Source organism: Sparassis crispa, assembly GCF_003851025.1.
Source record: "Sparassis crispa DNA, contig_000008F, whole genome shotgun sequence".
NCBI classification, from domain to species: domain Eukaryota; kingdom Fungi; phylum Basidiomycota; class Agaricomycetes; order Polyporales; family Sparassidaceae; genus Sparassis; species Sparassis crispa.
Window position 1 is genome coordinate 1,861,377 of NW_020939755.1, and position 22,786 is coordinate 1,884,162.

The 22,786-nt window shown below is 50.1% G+C and overlaps 5 protein-coding genes across 5 annotated transcripts; 2 read left to right on the forward strand and 3 right to left on the reverse strand.

Moving 5' to 3' along the window:
• Positions 1–781: 781 nt before the first annotated feature.
• Positions 782–3,127, reverse strand: SCP_0906350 (hypothetical protein; the record flags this gene model as incomplete). Its single annotated transcript, XM_027761866.1, has 10 exons — positions 782–977; positions 1,043–1,275; positions 1,325–2,085; positions 2,137–2,258; positions 2,311–2,387; positions 2,436–2,560; positions 2,613–2,701; positions 2,816–2,868; positions 2,940–3,028; positions 3,082–3,127. The coding sequence occupies 10 exons, from the start codon at positions 3,125–3,127 to the stop codon at positions 782–784; spliced, it is 1,791 nt and encodes a 596-aa protein (XP_027617667.1).
• A 2,243-nt stretch (positions 3,128–5,370) lies between these two features.
• Positions 5,371–8,527, forward strand: SCP_0906360 (hypothetical protein; the record flags this gene model as incomplete). The annotated part of the gene is made up of 12 exons (XM_027761867.1): positions 5,371–5,662; positions 5,719–5,799; positions 5,857–5,936; positions 5,993–6,044; positions 6,096–6,973; positions 7,034–7,060; positions 7,114–7,128; positions 7,185–7,280; positions 7,333–7,515; positions 7,565–7,942; positions 7,993–8,414; positions 8,467–8,527. 12 exons carry the CDS (start codon positions 5,371–5,373, stop codon positions 8,525–8,527), a joined length of 2,565 nt encoding a protein of 854 aa, XP_027617668.1.
• A 4,779-nt stretch (positions 8,528–13,306) lies between these two features.
• Positions 13,307–16,374, forward strand: SCP_0906370 (predicted protein; the record flags this gene model as incomplete). Its single annotated transcript, XM_027761868.1, has 5 exons — positions 13,307–13,843; positions 13,896–13,932; positions 13,979–14,101; positions 14,667–14,854; positions 14,908–16,374. 5 exons carry the CDS (start codon positions 13,307–13,309, stop codon positions 16,372–16,374), a joined length of 2,352 nt encoding a protein of 783 aa, XP_027617669.1.
• Positions 16,375–18,507: 2,133 nt separating this feature from the next.
• On the reverse strand, positions 18,508–21,824 carry SCP_0906380 (hypothetical protein; the record flags this gene model as incomplete). The annotated part of the gene is made up of 7 exons (XM_027761869.1): positions 18,508–18,513; positions 18,566–19,275; positions 19,328–19,877; positions 19,928–20,167; positions 20,219–20,470; positions 20,519–20,785; positions 20,835–21,824. The coding sequence occupies 7 exons, from the start codon at positions 21,822–21,824 to the stop codon at positions 18,508–18,510; spliced, it is 3,015 nt and encodes a 1,004-aa protein (XP_027617670.1).
• A 126-nt stretch (positions 21,825–21,950) lies between these two features.
• On the reverse strand, positions 21,951–22,478 carry SCP_0906390 (hypothetical protein; the record flags this gene model as incomplete). The annotated part of the gene is made up of 2 exons (XM_027761870.1): positions 21,951–22,138; positions 22,349–22,478. 2 exons carry the CDS (start codon positions 22,476–22,478, stop codon positions 21,951–21,953), a joined length of 318 nt encoding a protein of 105 aa, XP_027617671.1.
• Positions 22,479–22,786: the final 308 nt, after the last annotated feature.

Sequence of the window (22,786 nt, forward strand, 5' to 3'; positions counted from 1 at the left end):
CAGAGCCTTCTGTGACACCTACGCCCTCAAGTATGCTCACATCTGCAGTCGCGTCCACAGTCGCGTCCACGATCGAGCAACTACCGACGCTATCCAGCCCCGCAATTCCCGAGTCTCGCTGTGGGCCGAATCAGACCTGCATAACGGAGATAAGTACCGAGGCCGGCGTCTGTCGTGTCTACGCCGCCGCCGCCGCCGTTGAGCCCCACACCGGCTAACGCATCACTTTCTCCGAGTGTCCCATTTCCCACGCCCATATCCGCTGAATCAGTAATGACCCTTTCACGTTCACGTTCCTCCGTCTCGTCGATCGATATTTGGTACGCGTTCACTGTGTTGGGGGTGCCGTCCATTATCGCGCCTTCGACGGAGCCATCTCTCCTTTCTACAGCTCGCTCACCACCACCGGTCCTAGTGAGAAACCCGTATGTTAATCACGCGTTTACCGTTCGCTCTCGACTGATCCTCTTCTCAGGTGTCGCCATGTGGACACCCCTACCGCCTTCGCCTTCTTCGCCTTCTTCGCTGCCTCCACCGAAAGGTGCCTTCCAGAGACGATTCTGTCTAAGGCTCCGAGCGCGGTTTTGACTCACGACGTTAACCGTTTGTTGCAATATTTGCATGATGCTGACACAGTTGGCAGAGGAGAACAGATACATTTAAACCTATCTGGTAGTGAAGTTGTGCCCTATATTTCATAAGTACAAGTACAATCTGGCAGTAGAAGTAGCATAACCCTGTTCATAATACAGCAGACAAATGCTGGTGGTTGACACCAGGCTCAAGTGTAGTCATTTGATAAGGTGCAGAAGGACATGGTGTCCTTCATGCGCAACATCTTCTCTTGTTCCCAGAGGGTGGGAGGCTGCAATCGCAGTCGATGAGACACAAGAAGGACAGGAGGGTATGCAATTGCATATGGAAACATATCCAAACGTTGGTGCAGGTCATCTTTACCAGATAAATGGATATCATGTCTGTCATTAAGCTACACAGTAAGTGATCGGGGTATCGCCACATCAGAGAACCAGCAACACTCAACTGCTTGCAGAGGTGTTTCTTTACTTCGGCTTTAGTAGCATCCTCTCCGGCAGTCTTACCATAATCGCAGTGGAAGCAAGTCCAGCAGGAAATCCTGAGATTGGAATCGTGACAGGCCAGACTGGAGCTCGAAGACTCAACAGTCTTCACCTTTGCAGCAATCTCGACATTGACCCGCTGCCATACAATCTCTGAAGGCGGAGAATTGCCATGGTCCTCAATTGAATGAAGCACCTGCTATCAGGATCAGCAACAATTGGGTGAAGAAATGCAGCCCACAAACCGCTGCCCGCCATCCCATTACCACCAGCATTCTACCACGGCGACTACAGGACACACAAGCCAGCCGCAAATCTAAGGCATCCATCTGTGTAGCTGTAGCATAGAGTGGATTCTTGCCGCAAGCCTCTATCACGTTACAAATTGCAGGACCACAGAAGTTTAGGAGACCGGCAGACCAAGGATGAAGACCACGATAGTGGACGAGCAATGCGCTCTCATATATCGAACCCTCCATTCGTGGGAGGTCACCATCAACGAGGGGGTAGCGCTCGACAAGCTTCTTCCAGCTCTTGTCCACGGAACGAAGGCATGGGTGGTCGAGAACACTTGGCCACGTTTGAACATGGCCACACTGTGTGCACCGAAACACGGCCTGTGCCAACTCTGTAAAACTGGGACCAAGTCGAGAAGATCGGCGATTGTGAGTGTCCTTTGAATGAAAGGAGGCAAGAGCCTCCAGTTGGGCCTCTACATCCGAACGCCAGCGTGAAACTAGAGTCGGTAACTCCGGAGCGAATGTGCCAGGCCGAATATTGGTAATCTCCAAGGGAAGGACTGTAATGGTCCGAATCTCGGGGAACACAGACAGGTCAACGGCTTGCGGCATTGGAACCGAGCTTGATAAGTTCATGCTGTATACAGAAAGTGCCCCATCAAGATTACCCAGGCGCACAGTATATGTCATCCGTTTCTCCCAATTCAGACGTAATGTTCTTCTCCCTTCCATAAACTGTACAATCTTTGGGCGAATCATCTTCCATTCTAGAACAGCATGTTAGAAATTCACATTACAGACTATGTTGTAAGACATACCGCGATCGGTGAGGGGATCCGCCTTACTGTGCACTAGAGGGTGCTCGAAAAGTTTCTTGTATCTCAAGCCTAGCAAGGGAATATCATCACCAAAGCCCACATCTACCAACTTGTCCTTGAAACTAAATGGAGTAAATATCCAAGATACACTAAGATCTGATAAAGGTCACTCACTCCAACACTCTACAACGCTGATCCTGACGCTGATCAACATCAACTGTCATTGACCATAATCGACATAAGGCGGCATGCTGGAAAATCCATCAGCCAATGTCAGTATGTAATGGAATGTGACCTACTTCCATGATACTTCCGGTCCTACGCACGCTAGACACCACAAGTTCTTGGTGTTCAGCTGTTGTCGTGGCTGCTGCATATGCCGCCTTGAAGGCAGCGAAGTCAGGTTTGTAGAACATGGACCCACCTGAAAAACGATGAACTTGAGTCTTTTTTGAACAACAGAGCATGGCACTCACGCGCAATGGAGGGAAGCAGATCGTTCGAGGCAACATGCTGCAGATGACGTTCTTGTGGGAGCTCAGCCTTGAGATCACTTCTTGTCACCCTGATCGTGGTCAACTATGAAAGCTATTCTGGAGGTCATGGCCGCTCACATTTGTTCCTGACATTCCCGACAGCAACGGGCGCGAAATTCCCAAATAATCCACTCCAGACCCACATTGCCACAAGCACACCTGGCACAAGTCTCTTCAAAAACGAGGCTAGCGTATGCTGGCTCAGACAAAAATGAAGGGCAGTAAGGTAGACCAGGGACATTTAATTGTGCCCTTCTCCATACTAACTGTGCCGAGTGATTCATCAATGCCCGTCGCAGAGAACGGCAGGTGCGAGAGATGTGGAGAATATCCAAGGGCATAAGGTATGACAACACCTGTCAGAATATTAGCTAAATGCATTGCATTGCACATTCGAGATCCGACCCACCTCGCAAAAAATTTCCGGTGGTAGATCCACTACGGTGAGAGACCATGACAGAATCCCCGAGCCGTGTAAATTTCGTTTTCCAGATTTCTTTCGAGGACTCCTAGGCATATTTCAGACTTCGTGAAGGTAGAAAATTGGGGCTTACAGTGATCACCGGCTAGCTTTATATACAGCCCAGCCTCGTGCCGCCGCTCGCATTAACATGTCTTTCTTTGTCGCAAGGATAAGTGGCGGGAAACAATGGTTAAGAAACATTGTATCGCCAGGCAGTTCATAGATCACCAGACACTCACCTCATGTCGTGTCTGCGAGGCTTTGGCGATCCAGTACCCGCGTTGTTCTGTACACGTTAAGACAAACAGCTCCCCATACGGCGCGACGAACAATGGAAGCAGCCACCCGAATTCCACATGGTAAGTTGTGCGGAATTCACAGGCGCGGCCGCCGCGTGTGCTTTGTGGAGGCTTTTCGGGTTCAATTGGCCCCGCTAAGGTGCACTGCAGGTTGAACACGTCTTAGAAATCAGTAGGTGGCACAAAGGAATGGGTTCACCCGATGTGTGGGGTGTCCCTTTGTCAACACAACTTCGTTCACGAGGTGAGCATGAGGCTCTGGCGAGTGGCACTGGATTGCTATTTCAATCTGACGCCACACAGATGCTCAAATTTAACATAAGTGTACTGTGTTAGAGTAGCAACAAAAACATTCAAAGACTACATATCTCGATCAAGACCATATGGGAGGTAAGGCAGTGGTATGCCTCCGTTGTGTGGTCGGCCTCACCCAAGTCGGCTCCCCATTGGCACCGAATGATAGAACTAGGTGAGGCAAATCAGGATGTTTTTGCTCCTGTGGCACGAACACCGGCTCCCATTGTCCACCTCCCTGTGCAGTAAACATCCAAATTTGTATTTTCGTCGTCAGATTGCCCTCGTCGCTGGAGACTCGATGAATGAATAGATCGCCTACACTGAGTCTGACTCGGGGGTGGAGGCGTTGAGGCGTTGAGATGCAAGTACGGCCGTGGCTGGAGTACCAAACAGTATGCCCATCCTCGCCCCTTACTTTGCGCTTGTTTGGTTGTAAGTGCGGAGCCTGTCAAAGAGCAGTCAATGTATATCCACTACGAAATTGCAGTAAGTGTAAATACATCCGGCGGGCTGTTCTCTACCTTCGTCGCAGAACATTCTGGTTGCAAGGCCTAAGGGGGCAGGCTGTTAGTTTGACAACGAGAGCAAACGAAGCGCAAGGCTATTACATTATTCTGGGCTACTTGCATGTCTCTCTTTCCAGTTGCTTCCCCGCGGGATGCGGCGTGTCTGACGTCCGATCCATTCTCATGGTGCTAAAACACTCATCAAGACAACCTTGGACCTTGCAGGTTCACGGTACATTACGTTTTGTTTGATAAATGGCCCATCCCTAACGTAGGCCCTCTGTGGCTAGTGCAAATCTACGTTAACAATCTCTTCCCAATCAGGCAACAACTCACAATCGATACGGTGTCTTCTTCGCTATCCTTCTTTGTGTCATTCTGGTGGATCTTCTCTCGCTGAAAATTTTGAGTCAGGACACCATCCTTGGCGAGAAAGAACAAGATGGGCTACGAAGGTACCGAATCGCAGACGCAGGATCGGTGTAACGCCTAAATTACGTCGTCTTGGACCGAGGGCAGGAAGTTCACAATGTGAAACACCATTCCCTCCAACTGGGAACACTGCAGTCCACCCAAGACTGGACATATTGCTTGGGAGTGGCGTCGGGCGCGAAGAATCCGAAGCTCGAAGGACGTTGCACACAGGGGGGAAAGGCATCGACGTCTTATTATTAAGGATCCGGGCACGAGTCAATCTCCGCCGGGTTCCTGGTTCTTTGCCTATAGACAAAGCAGTACGGCCGGAGCCGGCCCGGGCCGACACTCAACTTCCAGATCCAGTCTCCTTTATAGACGACCGGTCGTCGTTTCAAGCCCTGTGTCCGCGACGCTGCTATACCGAGGATCTGTACCTGTCATAGAGATATTCTGTCTTGTGCTATCACGTATGAACTGAACTGCCAAGCAACTCTCGTCCTACAGAGGAATCCGGGTGAATACATATTTTTTGAAATGAAGCCAACACATCTCGTTCGCTTGGACTCGGATCGAGTTGTCAAAAGCCTGTGCGTGAACGCCTGCCTCGCCACCTACTCATTGACATCACACGCGTGTCGTGGTTCCAGTCGTCTTCCTTTCATGGCCTTCATTTAGCCGGGATTGTGGATAATGGAGCGAGACAAAGAAGCCATCCTATGGTTGTTCGTTCAAAAGGAAGAGCGGCGAAAGAGATCCATTCGTCGGTGCTCCTGTTCCCGTTCTTACTCTCGATGTCCACTGACTACGCAGGTCGCTGGCGCGATCTTGTACGAAATGCCTTGCCTGAATGGTCAAGAGCCTCTCGAAAGACCTACCAAGATGTCGAGCCGCTCTCATACCATGATCCTCACCCGCTCTCAGGAACTCTCAAGAGAGCGTCTAGTGATCTACCCCACCCAGCTGCTCGCGCATCCAAGAGGCCGGTAATCGATTGGTCCGCAGGAGATAGTGAGGGTGAATATCTTTGTAAACGTAGCTTCATCCGAATCTTGACATATATTAAGGTCTGGATGTTGTTTCCTCCGTGCCCGCTGTTTCCAATCAAATTTGGAATGATGCCACGAAAGCGATCGCGAGTCCTCCAGGTGATGATTCATTTTGGGATCTGGTAGATACCTCGTGATGACATTCTTCTCGTTCAGAACAGGATATGGACATTCTGCACTCTACCGGTAACAGAGTCAACAGCGGTGAAGGTGACGCCGCAAATGTCATTGCATCGGTATGCTTTTTCCTGCTCGTCGCCGTTCTCCGCTGAATGATCCCCTCGACGTGTAGCCATCCGACACACCTGGCGTTCATCAGCATGCATTAAGCCAGGCTTCCGCTGGTGCGTAACGAACTTTCATCGTGTGATTATTTACCGATGCGGCGTCTCCAGCGGTACAATGGACAGACTCTCCCATTCAATCGGAAACACGTTCAGAGGTCCCTGCAACGTCGAGTGGCAATCTGTCGGAGAAGTATACGTGCAGCAACGAACAGGTGTTATTTCCTGCCCAGCCTGTGCTCTCATCGGACGTGCCCGCATCGTTGACCGTGGTGGAGTGCAAGGAACAACCTGTCTCACTTCTTCCATCCACGTCCGTCACATCTCCAAGTGGTATCATTTCGGCACCGCCAGCCTTGACCGAGTTATCAACTTTCGCAGACAACGATGAAAATTTGATTTGGAGCATAAACATGCAACTGGGAGACAGTGATGGGAGTGGCGATAGCCAGACGGAGGACACGGAGGACGAGGACGAAGAAGGAGACGAAGAGGATGAGGATGGGGACGAAGGCGAGGAAGAAGACGAAGAGGCCGAGAATGAGGACGAGGATGGCGACGAGGAGGAAGAAGACGAAGGGTACGAGGAAGATGAAGAGGACCAGGAGGATGAGCAGGACGAAGAGGACGAGGAAGATGAGGAAGACGAGAAGGACGGGAGGGAGGACCCGAGCAATGACGATAGCGACGGCAACAATGACAAGGTCGTCATCGTTGGCAATAACAGCAGCGATGACGACGAGGACAGTAACAACAGCGACAGTGTTGGCGGTGGTGGTAGCGATGACCGCAGGGAATTTTCCAACAGCACTGCTGAAGAAAAGGAGAGTCAGAATGATGGCATGGCCATCGATGAAGAATATGACCATGGCTACGTCTCCGATGAAATGGATCTCGATACCGCAGCAGACGGGGTCGCATCTGTTGCAGCGGGGAGTGCGCCTCAGAGTGGGACGAACAAGCGTTCGATTTTCGAAGTCAATTTTTTGGTGAGTTGTCATGGCATGCCCACTCTTTTACTATTTGCTGCTGACCGGTGGGCGTCCAAGGAATCTGCTCCACCTGCCAGCTATCCGGTAGGTCAAAGCCATACTCATACGAAATTTCACATTGAAGAGAATCGTTACAGGCAACCATCCCTAGGGTGGGTTCCCGTTCCCGTACAGCACAGTCGATCTTCGATGTAAACTTTTTGGTAAGGGTTATCCTCATCTAAATTTTTGCGTGCTGTCCATTGATTCCGTATTTTATGTCCTGGAGAATGATGCTTTCCGCGATCTAAGTGTGGGAAATCAAGTGCGTGCTACTGTAACTTCTCCCATTACACTCTGTTTATATATGTTCTCAGAATGCACCGGCCACTAAGAAAGACATACAAGCCTTAATTACAATGCAACAGGGCCTTGCTCAGGAAATTGCACGTCTCCGCAGGATTCCGGAGTCTTCTTCAGCGGAAGATTCTTCCAGCTGCACGCAGAAGAAATATCGCGGTAAAGTCGCTCACAGACCCGGTCCCAAACTGAACGTACAGGTATGTTTATGTGTCTTTTGCAGTCGCTGTGTAGCTCATAGCAACTCAGAGCAAGATTCGCCTGCACGCTCTCGAAATGCTTGGCCGTGAAACAAAGCGGAGTCCCATATTAGGTGCTTCCGACAAGGAAGTTGCATTATTTGAGCGCCACAAACATCCTGGGCCATCGAAAGAGTATTTCCGTCCTCATTTCAATGGTACTCCTCGAACACCGTGGAACAGGCGTCTAGCTGAAGTTTTCACGAATGACTTCATTTCACTCGGATGGTCGAAACGCAAGGATTTTTCTGAGATATTTAACATGTTCTGTACGCATTTCGAGACCCTTAACAAGCAGTACAAGAGACAGACCCGAAGCGCGAAGAAGCCTAGCCAGGCCGAAGAGGACAAGACTGCTGAGGGGCATCGGGATCAGAGGCGTCGGAATGTATGTATTTTTTTGATTGTCCCGATGAATAAAAATGACGGCTTTTGCAGCTGAGGACGAGGCGATTCGAGGCGATTGGGCAACACATTGATGTTATCCGGTACAAGGATCTATGGAATACGATTCCTCCTGGGGCCATGTCTGGCGACGAATCCGATCATAGATCAGGCAAGCTGCGTTACGTGGTTACTAAACTACCGTGGCGGTCAGCGGAGGCCGAACGATGGCTATGTACCTTTGACCTCCTGCACCTCAAAACTCGGTTTCACGATAACGGCAAACCTAAACGAGGAGCCTTCCCTCATCACCGCATCAGAGGATCCTCGAGGATAGAGCGCAATGACGACCCGGTGTCCGGTTTGCCTAGGAACTTTTATGATGCTACGTGGCTGAGTGATCAGTCTGAGGACCATATACGGGCGTTGGATATACAGCCCAGTGTTGACCTCACCCTGTCGCAGGACTGTTTGAGGTGAGTGTGATCCATCCGATTGGGCACATCAACTTAATACTCTTTTTCGCAGAGAGGCCGCAAGGTTCGCACGCATAACTAATCGACGCACGCCACCTCGTCCCAGGGACTAAGATTAGTATGCAGGGTCAAGTGGAATTGCTCGAGCAACTATGTATTTCTCCATTGTCACTGTACTGTACAGGTTGATTGTATCTTTTGTATTATGGCCAAACCTCGCCAGCTTGCCACTCAAGTTCGTTCAACAGACCATGCAGACCATGCCACTTTTACCCCGACGATCGCTAACGTTCGGTGGGGGAATGTCGTAGATCCCTCCAAGCTTGCCTCGTTCCACCTTCCCCTTCACCCACGCCAGTTACCCTAAGCGTCTGAAATCGGTCTGCAATTGATCCCGAAATGGCGACCAATTCCATTCATGACGGCCCGCGGTTGCTCCGCGGACGCTCTGCGAGCTCCCATTGAGTGTCCAATAAGAGGTCCACTAACCAACCCGAGCACCATGTCATTCCTCAATAGTTTTCTTTCCGCTCCCGAACACGCAGCTGGGTTTGGCGCGATATTTCCCGAGTAACCCATTGTTCTTCGTCTGATTACGGAGTTGTTTATGGGCGTGCTCGACCGCGCAAATAGCAGATGTCAGAGCACTCAGCTTCTAGGAAATGCTAAGTATCTTGCGCTGCTCCTCGTCATGCCGAAGGAGCATCCTCAGTGCTCTCGGGATGTTGAGGATAGCCCACATCTGCAGCTGCAGAAACGAGTTACTTTCTCGTCCCAGAGACCGCCCGACCTTAGGGAGGCAACCTGTCATCTTCGTCTTAGACAGTTTCTTCTGCGGACACACGATCACCCTTTGGTGAGAAGTTAATACTTGTATAATCGTTCGAATTTCGACATAGCTTGTCGGCCTCGAGGCCGTCCACATCTCTCAATTCTCTCATCGAAACTTCGTGGCAGTCCCAATACTCAGCAGGCTAGAGGTGTAATATTAATCGCTGCAAAGACATTTGTGTGTCTTCCATGCAAGCTTCTGATACTCCACAGAACAGTAGCGGACAAGAGTATAATAACCATGAAAGCAGAGCTTCGATCCCATACGTAGGAACAACGTACTCATGGATTACCGCATCGACCGTAAGTACTGAATCCAAGCAATAGCTACACTTGAGCGTCCCTCCAACCTCTCATAGGACTGATTTTGTAGTCTGGCTTTGGGAGACTAACTTGAGGCTAAGATCGCTGTTCGACTAATTCCATCGTGCATATTGCGCGGATGTAACCGTTATCGCCGACAGATTACCCACTTTGCAAGACTGTCCAAATTGTTCACATTCGGGAATATGCTGTACCTGTGACCATACCACGTACCTTCACCCCACATCCGCGCCATCGCCGGATCACGCGATTGCAGCCGCTCTATCACCTAGCACGCCTGACGCCCTGATCGCTATCCCACTGAGCCAAGCGAAGGCAGCGAGACTACACACAGAGAACGCAAGGCAGTGTTGAGCTGACCCAATCGTACTCGGTGGCCGCGGTTTGAGCCACCGATGCTGAGAAACATGATCAACCGCCAGTCGAACGCGTGGATCAGTAGCTAGAAGCTTTCTAAGCAAATCTTTGACTTCAACGAGAGGAGTCAATAATTTGAAGTCAGGAGAAATCGCAATCATACCCTCGTTGGTCGTTGCAGGGGGAAGAGACTGCCATTCAACCCTTCGCTGGTCCATGCCAACGGCGGCTAGGATCCTCGTATTGGACTTGCGAAATGGCACCACCGATGCAAGCCTAAGATGACTTTAGAAGACAATCCCATTGCAAAAATACTGAGTCGCTGTTACATGGTGAATAGTGTCACACCGACACCCCAGCTATCGACTTTCTCATCATAGGTGCCCGATGCTGAGGTAGTAGCTGTGAAAATTTCCGGGGCCATGAAGAACGGGGTACCGCAGATACTCTGGAAGGAAAACATGTAAGACTGAAGCTTAGACGAAGGCCAGACGCTACCTTGAGAACGGTACCACTGGTCACCTTCGCCATGCCGAAGTCAGATACTTTCGCTTTCAGAGGACTTTGGCTCTCTATCAGCACATTCTAACCGAGGTTGTTACATGTAAGTTCCACGACTATCATGGGGTCCATCGAGTACTTGCCGCAGGCTTGATATCTCGATGAACGATGCCTAGAGAATGGAGATACTGGAAATAATAGTGTGAGATACGAAGACAAACTTTTTATCAGAGGGACTGACCACCAACGCGGAGCATATGTCGGCTGTTATGAGCTTTGCCTCCGCTTCATCTATAATTAGGTTAATGTAAGTACAAGCGGCTACTTACGGATAAAAATCACTCACGTAGCCCCTGTGCTCTCTCGATCAACTGGGCCAAAGTGCCTTCAGATATTAGCTCCATCACAATATCTACACGGAGAGCAACATTAGCCCAAGAGATTGAGAGGATGGACAAACGACTCACAAACTTTGAGGACATCATCAAAGACTTGATATAACCGTACAATGTTGGGCTACCAGCGGATCAGTCCACGAGAGTATATGTAACAAAAAAACGAGAGTACATGGCTGAGGCTCTGCAAGATCTCGATTTCTCCTTTGATATAGTCCCTGCCACCTGCTGGTGGAAGGCGAGATTTGCGCAGTGTTTTGACCGCACATGCTCTACCCGTGATACGACTTTGTCCTTTGTGCACTATGCCATAACCACCGCGTCCAATTCTGAATTGTTGTTTCAATACAGTTAAATTACGCAAGCGAGGTGATATGCTTACTCCTCACCCAGATCGTACACGGCAAAGATCTATTGTCATTCAGTGTCGTGGGAGACGATACAAATGGCCATGAACGCGTACGGAGTCCGGGGGGATGTGGCTGTAAGCTACGGCTGAGAAGATGCTCAGTATCTGTACAGACGAGATGGTAGTTAAAACACACCTGGAACATCATTAGTATCACAGAATTCAGGGCTGGCCAGGTGAATGACACAGCTCTGTGGAAGCTCGAAGCCGCGTGCAGCTACCCGGTTTCGGTCCACCTGCGAAAACAATCTGTAATCGAACCTCCGAACAGTTGGCGTGCTCACATATACCCCCTTTTTGTGAAGACCCCGCAGAGACACCGTAGTAGAACCATCTGGGGACACTCTTCTCGTTATGACGCAATGAATCGATGCTGCTCAGATTTAGATGTCTGCCAAGTAAGATCTGACGGTAGACTTACAAATAAATGGTTCATCTATGACAAGGTCGCAGTAAGAGGCCCTTCCAATGGTGAAACGATCCGACGATATATAAATCTGCCGGTGCACAGTGGAATTTGTCACCAGAAGCCTCGCATAAACAGCGGGAAGTACAGGACTTTGTAGAGACATGACTGATTGTCGGCGACATAAGAACGTGCCGCTGAAACAGTATTTATACTCCTCATGAGCTGGAAGTGGCGTAGAGCAGACAAAGTTAGCCAGAACCTCCTTCCTTTGTCAACGCAAAACTATTGTCAGTTGCCTATATTGCCTATAGATCAGCTAACGTGGCAGATGGCACTCACCAGGATCGAAATTGATTTGCCACTCGATCACCGAGCGGCGAAGCCCAGCCTTCAATAATGGGGCGGGACATCGTGAAGGGGGCTTGATGAAAGAACTACGTTACATGCGCCCCCCTTGTCTCATGTCAGAGACAAGCTTACGCATGCTCCGCAGACACCAACGCATACAGAAGCAGATGCGGGGAACATCCCATTCACTGAGAATGGGGTGTTCCCTGGTGTTCCGCTGGATTCCCGGTGCACTAGCTGGCCGAGTGGTGAAATGTCATGTGACACTACCAAGGATTTTTGGGAGCATAGGATCATATCACGGCGAGCCGCGCCTTTTCGGGCGCGTCAGCCAGGCGCTAATGTGTTTATCCTTTGTGCTCGTAGGTTCTTTGTGCTCGATTTAAATTTCTTTGTGCCGAGGTCCTTTATGCTTAATGCCGAGTGGCGTAGCGTTTGCTCTTATATTGCAGCCGCAATGTGTCGGCGCGTTTGCGTACCCACCCTTGAACAGCGTTGGCTCCTATGGCAGGTCATTCCGTGTGGTGAGTTGGCTAGCTCATTGATGTCGTGATCACATGTAACCCAATAGTAATGACTAGGGGTGTATCTGTGGCACAGGGCCACCCAGAAAGGGTAATAAGTGGCGGCCATAGCATTCGAATGTCGAATGTCGCTCTTAATGATAAACTCGTTGGCGACAATGGGCATCATACATCAGTAAAACTGTCTTTTCTTTCAAAGATCGATTCTCCAGAGAGATGGATATCAGTTATATTGTGTTCGTTGACCCCTGGGAAGGCGAGACATCATCTCCTGCATATCAGCAGCCCTTACTAACGTTGCCAAGCAGGTCGAGCAGTGGAGCGTGGATATTGTCCTTCCACCAGTCGGTGAGTATCTGTTGGAAGTTGTTGGGCCAAAGTGAGATTTTCCATAGGGCTATCGTTCATTTTTCGCACTAATAATGGTTAAAGTTCCATATCGGTAACAGGAAATTACATCGACGCTGTTACTGAGAGCCAGCCATGGTCTGAACGACCCATAACCAATGAGGTCGCGACCGAAACTGTCTTGTATGCGACCTTTTTGCCATGTTAATTTTCAGTCTTGACTTCTTGCATAGCATTTCAAGGGGAAAGTCACCGGCATCGGTTGTTGCAGACACCACTGACACCGATAACAAAACACGAAGGAAACGGTCCAAACACGATGGCGATGCCGAAGACCGCGCCACGCCAGTCCCAGGTCCGTACCATGAATACCCCATACCCCCCATAATTACCATGTTATCATCTCTTCACTAACCCTCAAACTCATGCATGCAGGTGCTTCATTAATGCCGACTATTACCGTCACCCAAGCAGGTGCTATTCATACTGAATTCTCGCCTGTCGATGCTCTATCGCCTGGTGGATCTTCCCGGTTGGCGCCGCCTGCTTTCCAGCTGCAAAATCCTCTGTTGCCGCCGAACTTGAAAGGGGATAAATTCGCGAAGATAGGGAAAGGCTCGAAGATGGGGAAACGCTCGCAGATGGAGAAAGTTCGGAAAATCGAGAAGGAAGTCGATCCTGCAACTGCAGCAAGCTTGCCCTCGCCGAGTACGATTCCTGGCATGCTCCAGCTTCCAGGTTCTGTTCCGGTATCATTGACTCCGACTGTGGAGTACAACATGGGGCTCGGAAGGCATGCGAACGCCACAAACCAGCCCTACCAGACGGAAGATGGATACGTGGCCTGTCCCTCCGGAATCAGATTCAAGGACTGCAGGGAAGGCAGCGGGGTTGCTGTGGTGAAAGGAAACGTGGTCAAGTTGTTGTACGTTGGTATGTTGATGGATCAGACCATATTTGACTCGAATGAAGGCAAGGTACCTGTGGGTGTTGGCATTATCCGCCGTCCGACGGTAGCTGATTTCTGTCTGTCAGCTTCAGTTCACAGTTGGTGCAGGTCAAATTATGGCTGGTAGGTCCTCCTCTTCCATCTCCACTATTATTCTGACGGTTCTCAGGGGTTGACGAGGGCATCCTTGGTATGAAGGTTACTGGACAACGCCTCATCTTGATCCCCTCTGTGCTAGCTTTCGGTGCTCAAGGAAACGCGAAGGTACCGCCTAATGCGGATGTAGCATTTCGTGAGTGGTCAGAAGCAATACGTCGACCGAATATGCACTGATGAGTTATTCATTGTTGCAGAGTGTGAATTGGTCAGTATCGATTGAGAGGCGCATCGCCTTTGGCAGAAGGCGGGATACGATACGACTTCTGTAGATTGTTCCTGGTGTATACGTAACTTCAACATGCGTTCTCTCCTAGCTTGTTTCTCCTATTTCCGGAGCTCGAGCCTACATATGCATGCGCAATTTACTGTCTTTGGTCAAGACCGGATGCCTGTTGTGCATTTGCTAAGTACTTGGGGCAATCTTTGGTCTCTCGCCTTTTTGTCCGAATCTCTAGTTCAGAAGTATTACTTAAGTCTCACTACAAGCTAATTCTTATCTTTCCTCCCTACCGCAGCGACGCCTCGGACCTGGCTCGGCCAAGCCGTTCTAAATGTCATTGCATACGCCAGAAGACCTATAAGTTGAAAAGTATTGGACATCATTCTGTGACAAGGTCTCTAGCTTCTGCCGTATCTCCGCCAATAGCGAACTGCGAAAATACTAATTGCTACCAATCTCTTGTTCCAATTACCATCAGGTGCATACGGCGAGCGTGTCATACGAGGTGTTAAGCTAGCCTGGCTGTGGGGAGGTCATATGAGCTGCAACTACCCCCACCAAGACGAGATCAAAGTGATCATCGGAGAACTGAGGCATCAGGCGGCGGACTTGCAGAAGTTACGCGAGCTGCTCATTCGCCTGATTCGGTCTTCCCGTGGTTATATGGTGAGTAGCCTGTACATTCCGAAAATGGAATCATCTTTCAGTGCCATGTGCAGGACGTCATTCGTAAAGCCGTGGAGTCTTGCGCAGAACGAGTCAATTGTGATGATGGGCATAGCAAGGTTGTGTACGAGTTGGTCTACAAATTACGCCATACCGAGGAGAGTCTGCGACGTCTGGATTGGAAGATTACGGAGCTAGAAGCTCTCCTCGCGCCTATGCAGTGTCTTCCCGACGCGCTGCTACTAGCCATCTTCAAGGCAGGTTGCAGGCAACGACGTCCACAGCCGGACGTATGGTCACCTTTTCCTATGCTCGTTGCCTCCGTGTCGCGTCGCTGGAGAAATCTCTCTCTTACCACACCCACCCTTTGGACGAACCTGCATATTTCCATGGAGGGACCCCGCCATTGGGCGAGTCTTGCACTCACACGATCTGCAATGCATCTGCTGGATATCACTATCGACGGTCGTGGAGAATGCCCTAGTCGATTAGACGAGATTGCGACATATGGACACGCAGAGGCGCCTCGCTGCACGCCGACAATAATTTCATGCTTGAACCTGCTGGTACCGCACAGCAATCGCTGGCGCAAATTCATTATCATAAGCCATCATTCCATCGACATCAGAGTAGTAGGCGAAATCATAAAGAACGTGCAATCGCCTTTCCTCGAGCATCTCCGACTGTCTCTCACCGGCAGCGGTCCCGCGGATAACCAAGAGGTTCCCCTTCCTGCTATCCTCGGAGGGGGGGCGCCCATGCTCTCTTCAGTGCGCTTGGACAGCGTCTCCCTCCCATGGGGATCTATGCCCCTATCTGGTCTGTCAACGATCGACATTCGCTGGATGTGGGATCAAACCAAGCTGATGTATCCCCAGTTCCGTGACCTCTTGCAAGATTCGCCTGCGCTAGAGCAGCTCATCCTGCGAGGCAGGCATGTCGAGCTCCACCCCAACTCGACGTATGAGTCTATCCACGTACCCTCGCTCCGCTACCTGGAATTGTCGGGCGATAACATCTGCCGCTTGTCCTCGATCCTCATCACACCCGAACTTGAGACGCTGGCGCTCGTGAATGTGGATGAAAGCGAGTTCCGCGAGTTCGTCGGCTGGTTGTTGTCAGTCGAGATCCGCTACTCTGCATTGCGGTTCCTCGTCTTCGTCAATGTCACTACCTGTGGCCTGCCGTCAGGGTTCACGGAGGCGTTCCCCAACATCGTACAGCTCACGATCATCAATTCGCATGCTAATCATTTTATTGAGCTCATGCTGAGGACACATGGAAGCATGTGCCCTGACCCGGACAAGGGCATCTGGCCATTGTTGAACACGATTGCGCTGATAGCCGATGATGTAAATTATGACAGACTCCGTCAGATGCTCCTCAAGCGGACTGCACAGCAGTTACCAGTGCAGCGTTTGGTTTTGAATGGGATCTACACATACAACCACCAATATGTGTCCCCGCTGATGGATTTGGTGAAAGTTAATGGCATCTCTGCACTTGAAGGAGATTTGTAGTAGCCTAATTGGACTATTGTGTAATTTTTGAGTATCGCGTGCTCTCATCTTATGCTTCACTGCCGCCCCGACCTGGGCGACGCTGTAAAGGCCTAATTTAAACCGGGAAATCATGTCTATTTTGCTGAACAATTAATGCACCCGCTTTGCTAGTCTCGGAACCAGCCGTTCTGACCTTCGACCCTCGTGTCACGCTTGTCGTCCCGCATATACCTGTGCATCCCCTGACCTCCGCTGGAAAATTTTGTTCATGTATGCCACCATATGTGTACCTTGGAACATATTCGAGGCATTGCGACTCGCGAATGTGCCGCGCTCAGGTTCGGATGTTTCGAGTTTTGGCTGAGGTCACGCCCGTGTGACATACCCCCCCCCTCTATACAATTTTCACCAGACGTTCTCGGGAGCGACCCAACATCTTAAACGCCCAATTTGGTAACCGCCAGGTTGCTCACGTGAACGTCTGGTTACGAGACTACCGCTTTGCAGAATTTTTGTTCTTGCTGACTTGCCCGAAATGGCGGGCGGAATTTCCGGGGAGCCAAACAGAGTCAAATAGGCCAAGGGGCTGAAGAATCAATTCGGCTTGCTCGGCCTATTTGGTTCTGTTTGGCCTGTGGCTAACTGGAAAACAGGCGCTCCGCGGCACGCTGCCAATTGAACAATTGAACAACGAAGACTTCACAGGTATACTCATTCGTATAGTGGATAGTTCTCTTACTCTTACTCATGTCAAGCTGTTCTAGAACAAGCTACTACTGAGACTTCCACTCGTGCAGGAACGATTATGCAGGCCATTGCCTTTTTGAAGGAGGAGCCGTCTTACAGGGATCCACATGTACCTGTGGTAATGCACCTAAATCTTTAGCGACATGTACACGAATTGACATGACAACAGGCTGGTGGCTCACTTAGCGCAGTGCGACGGCCGGCCGTAGTAAAGGTAGTCACGGTCGAGGTTCGTGTGGCTTCATCCCGTACCGTTTCCTGTGGACTAACCAGGTCGTTTAATGTTGTTCTTGCTCTCTCGACAGAGCTCTAGTCCTCTTCAATGTTTTCCTGAGCATCATGGTTCGAATCCATCCCCAAAACAGGACCAGAGCGGCGCTGCGTACATCCTAAGGTTGTTTCTGTGTTCGTTTGGCCAGGCCGCTATGCTGTCTGTCTGTGTCGCGTTCCGGGCTCTTCTATATGCAGCCCAGTTCATCCTGAGCGCAGTTCTTTCAGCGATCGTATCGGCTGTTGCCATCAGGATGCTTTGTGACAGCCAGTATACAAAGACGTCCCTACTGTCGTCAAGCATATGCTCTTACATTGAGACGCCGGCCCCCGAGTGCTATCGCGAAGTTGCGCTGGATACTACTCGCAGTGAATACGGATCCCTTAGTCCTATCGACTTCAGCATCAATACTACAGCCCATTTGCCTTGTGATGATCTTGCTGCGACCAATTACGCCAGCTACGCCACTGGTGCTCGTCCAATTGAACCGTTCACCTCAAGCACCTACCCGGTACCAGGTTTCAACCTTCTATTCTGGCACAACCCAGCACCGAGTCATAGTGCCCCGCGCAGTGTTCTTTCGGACAATGGGGGTTGTTGGTCCATGGTTGGCTCATCAGGTTATTTCACCGTGGAACTATCCCAACCGGTGCGTGTCACCAATGTCACCATATGTCATATTTCCGAAGGTCCATTCCGAAACGCCATCCACGACGTCAGTAACACGCCGCGGTCGTTTGTGCTGTGGGGTTTGACGCAGCGCGCTGAAGATATTGTACACGCTTCCCATGCTGACTTCGTATTACGACGGCATGCCCTGCCCGTGGATCTCGCGAGCCGTCTTGGAGATACCTACCACCCTTTCCCGCTGGTGCAATTTATGTACGACGCACATGTGGGTCAGCGCCAGACTTTTCTTCTTGGAGAGAATGGTATGACAAGATCGATACCCATTCGTCTTCTTATATTTCAGGTTTTAGACAACTGGGGTTCTCGCGACTTCACCTGTTTATGTCATATAGGAATTTATGGAGATGTCTAATGACTGTTATATTCATTTATCTACGTCTGGTTCTAGATTGTCTCGCCGTCCGCTCCGATTACAGGAATCGGAAGGCTGTGCTGAACGAACTCTACCACTGGTGATGATTGCTTCAACACGCAAACCGAAGGGAAGAGGTAACTGCTTACCTTATTCAACGGTAAGACGTGTACACAATCGATGTCGATACTAGGAGTTGTGCGCCTGGTGTGCGCGAAGTGACAAGTAATTTCATCTACCTCTAGAACTATGAGCTGGTCCCGGACTTTGTCGTAGAACAGTCGGCCTCCAACAAAAGGGAATTTCCTGTAGGGATCAAACTGAATGTGCCTTATCTCGAGCGCGATGTACTCCTCGACGAGTAAAAAGTTTCTCCGCACATCAATATTTTCCTGTCGGTATGAGTGAGTGAAAATATCGACGACGCGGCCAGCTCTCCAGTCGGCGTCGTCCGCACATTGGAAGACAATATAACTGTCGCCTCGGCTCGTGGTCACTGGTTTATAAATATCGTCCTGGACTTCGAGCTTCTTGTTCCGCACGACGTAACGGTTGATGTGCGGCCTGATGAAATTGTGGCCTGCGAACCAGCTTTGTAACGCATTCCACTCTTGGTCTCCAAGTCTAGAGAAGTCTCGAGTCTCTTCTTCAAGCTCATCATTATCCAGATCGGGGTCACCCAGTGGATCTTCGAATGCCAGCATATCCTGGAGCAGTGTCCCGCGGTGTTCGGACTGGAACGAGCTGATAAAGGGCGCTATGATGGAAGAAATGGATTGTGGAAGAGATTCAGGGTTGAATAAGCTCCGTAGGTTCTGTCTCATGCAGAAACGTCGTAACATCGTGCCAGGGAGGTCGACTAGCGAAGATTTCAACTTATAAGCCAAAGACCCACACGAATTAGAGCTCACCCATTTTATTGTTCGTCAGAATCGTCTGTAAGTCACCATTGTTTCGCTCAAAGCTGAAAGCCCGAATTGAGTGCGTTGGACCGAACCGTTCCAGGTGCTCTGGCAAGTGTAGAGAATTGTGTTGATTCGGGCTGATCGTTGTACCTGGAAAAAGTTCCAGCAGAGTCCGAAGATAGCGATGCATGTGCCTGCGATATCGTGTAATCCTCTCCGACGTCATGGTTCGCAAAGAGGCCAGTTTCACGGCAGTAATCAGATCCATGAAATTTTGAAGCATTCGATATTCTCTTGAATCGCTAGGCTTGCTACCCCAGGCCCAGATCAGAGATATAGTGAGGTTAATCGTGCAAAATGTGCGAAGTTCGTCAGCCTCTAGCTTTCCCGATGACGTGCCTGGTCGACGGGGTGGCGGTGTCAACGTTGAAGGTAGTACAACTGCATCCATATCCTTCCAGATGATAGAGAGCATCCTCCGGCCAAGTACCCTTCTACTTCTCGTCCTACCTTCGATGAGCTTTCCATCAGCATCTGTGATCCCTTCCGCTAGTCGCTGAAATAATCGTTTAGGCAAAAAATTGGAATGAGCGGATCTACACATACATACGCCCGCATCCTTTGAAGAACGTCATCTTTTTTCTGAAGCGTTTTGCCTTTGAACTTCTTCGCGGCCAACATAACCAGAACGGCAGTGCTGAGCTTCATGAGTTTGGACGTAGCTCCGTGTTCCAAAATGTCCTCAGCCACCTCTACTTGGCCAGCTTCGCCAGTGCTCTGTGGAAGATGCTTCTCTCTACGTACGAGGAGCTTTCCTGAATTGTCAGTGATTCCCATTTTTATGCGCTGTAAGGGAAATATCAATACACAAATGCGAATGTACGTCATTCCACTGACAGCCTGATGAATAGCTGCCTGAACGTCACTCTTCTTCTTGAGAGTATCGACAATATCTTGGGGTAATTTCCGGCAGCAGAGCTGAATAAGGACAGGCAGCCGGAGTTTGTTCAGAGCTGATTTTGTTCCCGTGTCGAACTTTTCCACGGCATCCTCCAGTTCTTCCTTAGTCACTACACGCGACCGCGATACTGGAAGATCTTGAGCCGCAAAAAGATTGCCATGTTTATCCGCTATTTTCTGGTCCAAGCGCTGCGGAAGCCGCTCAGTCAACTGATGTCACAAGGGCACAGAACGTACATATTGAGTCAGCAGCGCCAGAAGTTCGTCCTTGGTCTTCTTCTCATAATCATGAATGGTCCCTCCAAGCTTCTGCATGCATACTTCACGAAGTACATCTCGACGCAATCTTTGTAACGCAGTGCCTGGCTTAGAGTCAACTGCTACCAGAGCAACCGCCAGTTCCTTCGGATGTGGGACATTATTCACCGCAGGATCTGGCCTCAGAGGTTGCTGCTCGTCTGACAACGGATTGCCATTGCTATCGAACCATCCTTGTTCCTTCCGCTGAGTAACGAGGTCAGCAGTTGTATATTAGAAATTGAGCACTACACACATATGCAATGAGACGCTTCAACAATTTACCCCGCCGTCCCGAAGATCGCAGCATCTTAATTCGACACAATTGCTTCAGAGCTTCCACTCGAAGGCCAGAAAGCTCATCGCCAGATCCAGTCCTCAGAATGTGAAGAGCCTGTTCTGTTTCCTTTTGGGTAGGTTTGGGGTCATCGACGATTCCTCGTAGACCATCTGCGTGTTTCGCACTCATTCCCCAGACCTTGTCAATGTGACGCCCCAAAAGTCCAATGTACAGGAGATGCATCGCTTCGAGTGCAGTATATTTGATCGGGTCCCAGTAATGTAGGCGTAGCAATTCAGACCACCTGAGTCCATAATCGTCCATGATCTTCTGCCGTTCTTCTGGCTCAGCATTCTTCCATTGTTCTGCTGATGCACGATGTTGCTCGGTGGTTCGTTCAGGCCAAGTCCAGTAATCAATGTTCTCGATGTCTGATAACTTCAGGTAACAGCAGGAACAGAAAAAGGTATGACCATGTGTGCTGAAACCTGCCATCTGACGAGCCGCTTCGAGGTCGCAAACAAGTGGAATCATTGCACATCGGCATGTTTTGCCCTCACGATGAAGAGGAGTTTCTGAAAAGCGGATCCCGGAGTCGTACGCGTCGAGAAGGTCATCCACGAGCGGTGCTAGAAGAGGATTGATCTGTTCCTTCGACGGATGTCCCGGAAAGATCGCGACCAAGTACATATTCTCGATCTTGTATCGCATCTCCGGTGGGAGATTGAGTAGTGCCATATAGATCGCACCGACAGAAGCGGAGGGACCTCCCTTGCCGAAAGGGTTCAGGCCGTCCATACACAGACTGAATACGTACCGTCCCTCGTTGGCATCCGCATCCATGAATTTCGTCCCATTTGGACCTGGAAGGTCATGGAGAAGCGGTTGGTCCCAAATATCAGCGGCAACCTCGGGCGATGAACAAGGAGGTTGAAAAAGTTCAGGTCGATCCACGATTGCTTCCATGCCAGGTCTGCAGAGAATCGCGCGAGCCAGTGCTTGAGGTCATGATATATATAGCGACTGTAGGGAAAGGTTCGATCCTTGCCCTTAATTTTCCGAGTAACATATAGCTCTCTATTACACGGCGGACTAAGGGGTGTCGATTGAGCTGTGCATCGTGGAGGTGGATTGGGGCCATTGAGGGGATAACAGTGGTAGCACCCTGGACAGCAAAACGAACGACTTCGTCACCGGCGTCACGTTGAGAGACTGCAAAACCGTGCGAATGTCCTGCGGTATTTCCTCTACAATATCCCGGCTCTCGCGATCAATGGGTCCTTTGAGTGAGAATGCGACATTCAAGATGGTGCGCAGAGCGTTCAACACAAAAGTACAACGGGAGATGGAGACATTGCAGAGAAAGGTGCAACACTCCGGCGAGAACATAACAAAGCAAGATGACTGGTTGCAGAGATCTTCAGTGATGATTGCAAGTATGGTCCTGCGCATATCAGTAGGGATAGTACGTGGTAACGATGCGGACGTACTCGTTTGCACAACACCATCATTTTGAGCAGTTGAATTGGCACCGTGGGACAGAAGCACAGTTCTCTGCCGCTCCCATTCGATCTCTTTCCACCGCTCGACTTCCTCTACAGCGTCTTCTACGGCGGTCATCGCGCTTCCGGTGCGCAGACGAACCCGAATGCTCTGATGAGTTTTCCAAGATTCATATCGCAATAAAGATTGAAGAAGCCATCCTCGTATTCCAACAACGCTGTGTTCAAGGGCTGTCATATTTGACAGCAAAGAGACCTCGATTGATCTCTTGCGAGACCTTATCTTGCACTGGCTGCAGATGCACCGGTACTGAAAGTACGCTTGGAGGAGATACAAAAGCCAATGCACCATGATCCTGAGCAGCAGCACGTCTCTCCTGTAGTTGTGCCCTGAATTTATCGAGTTCCTCCAAGAACGTAGAGTCC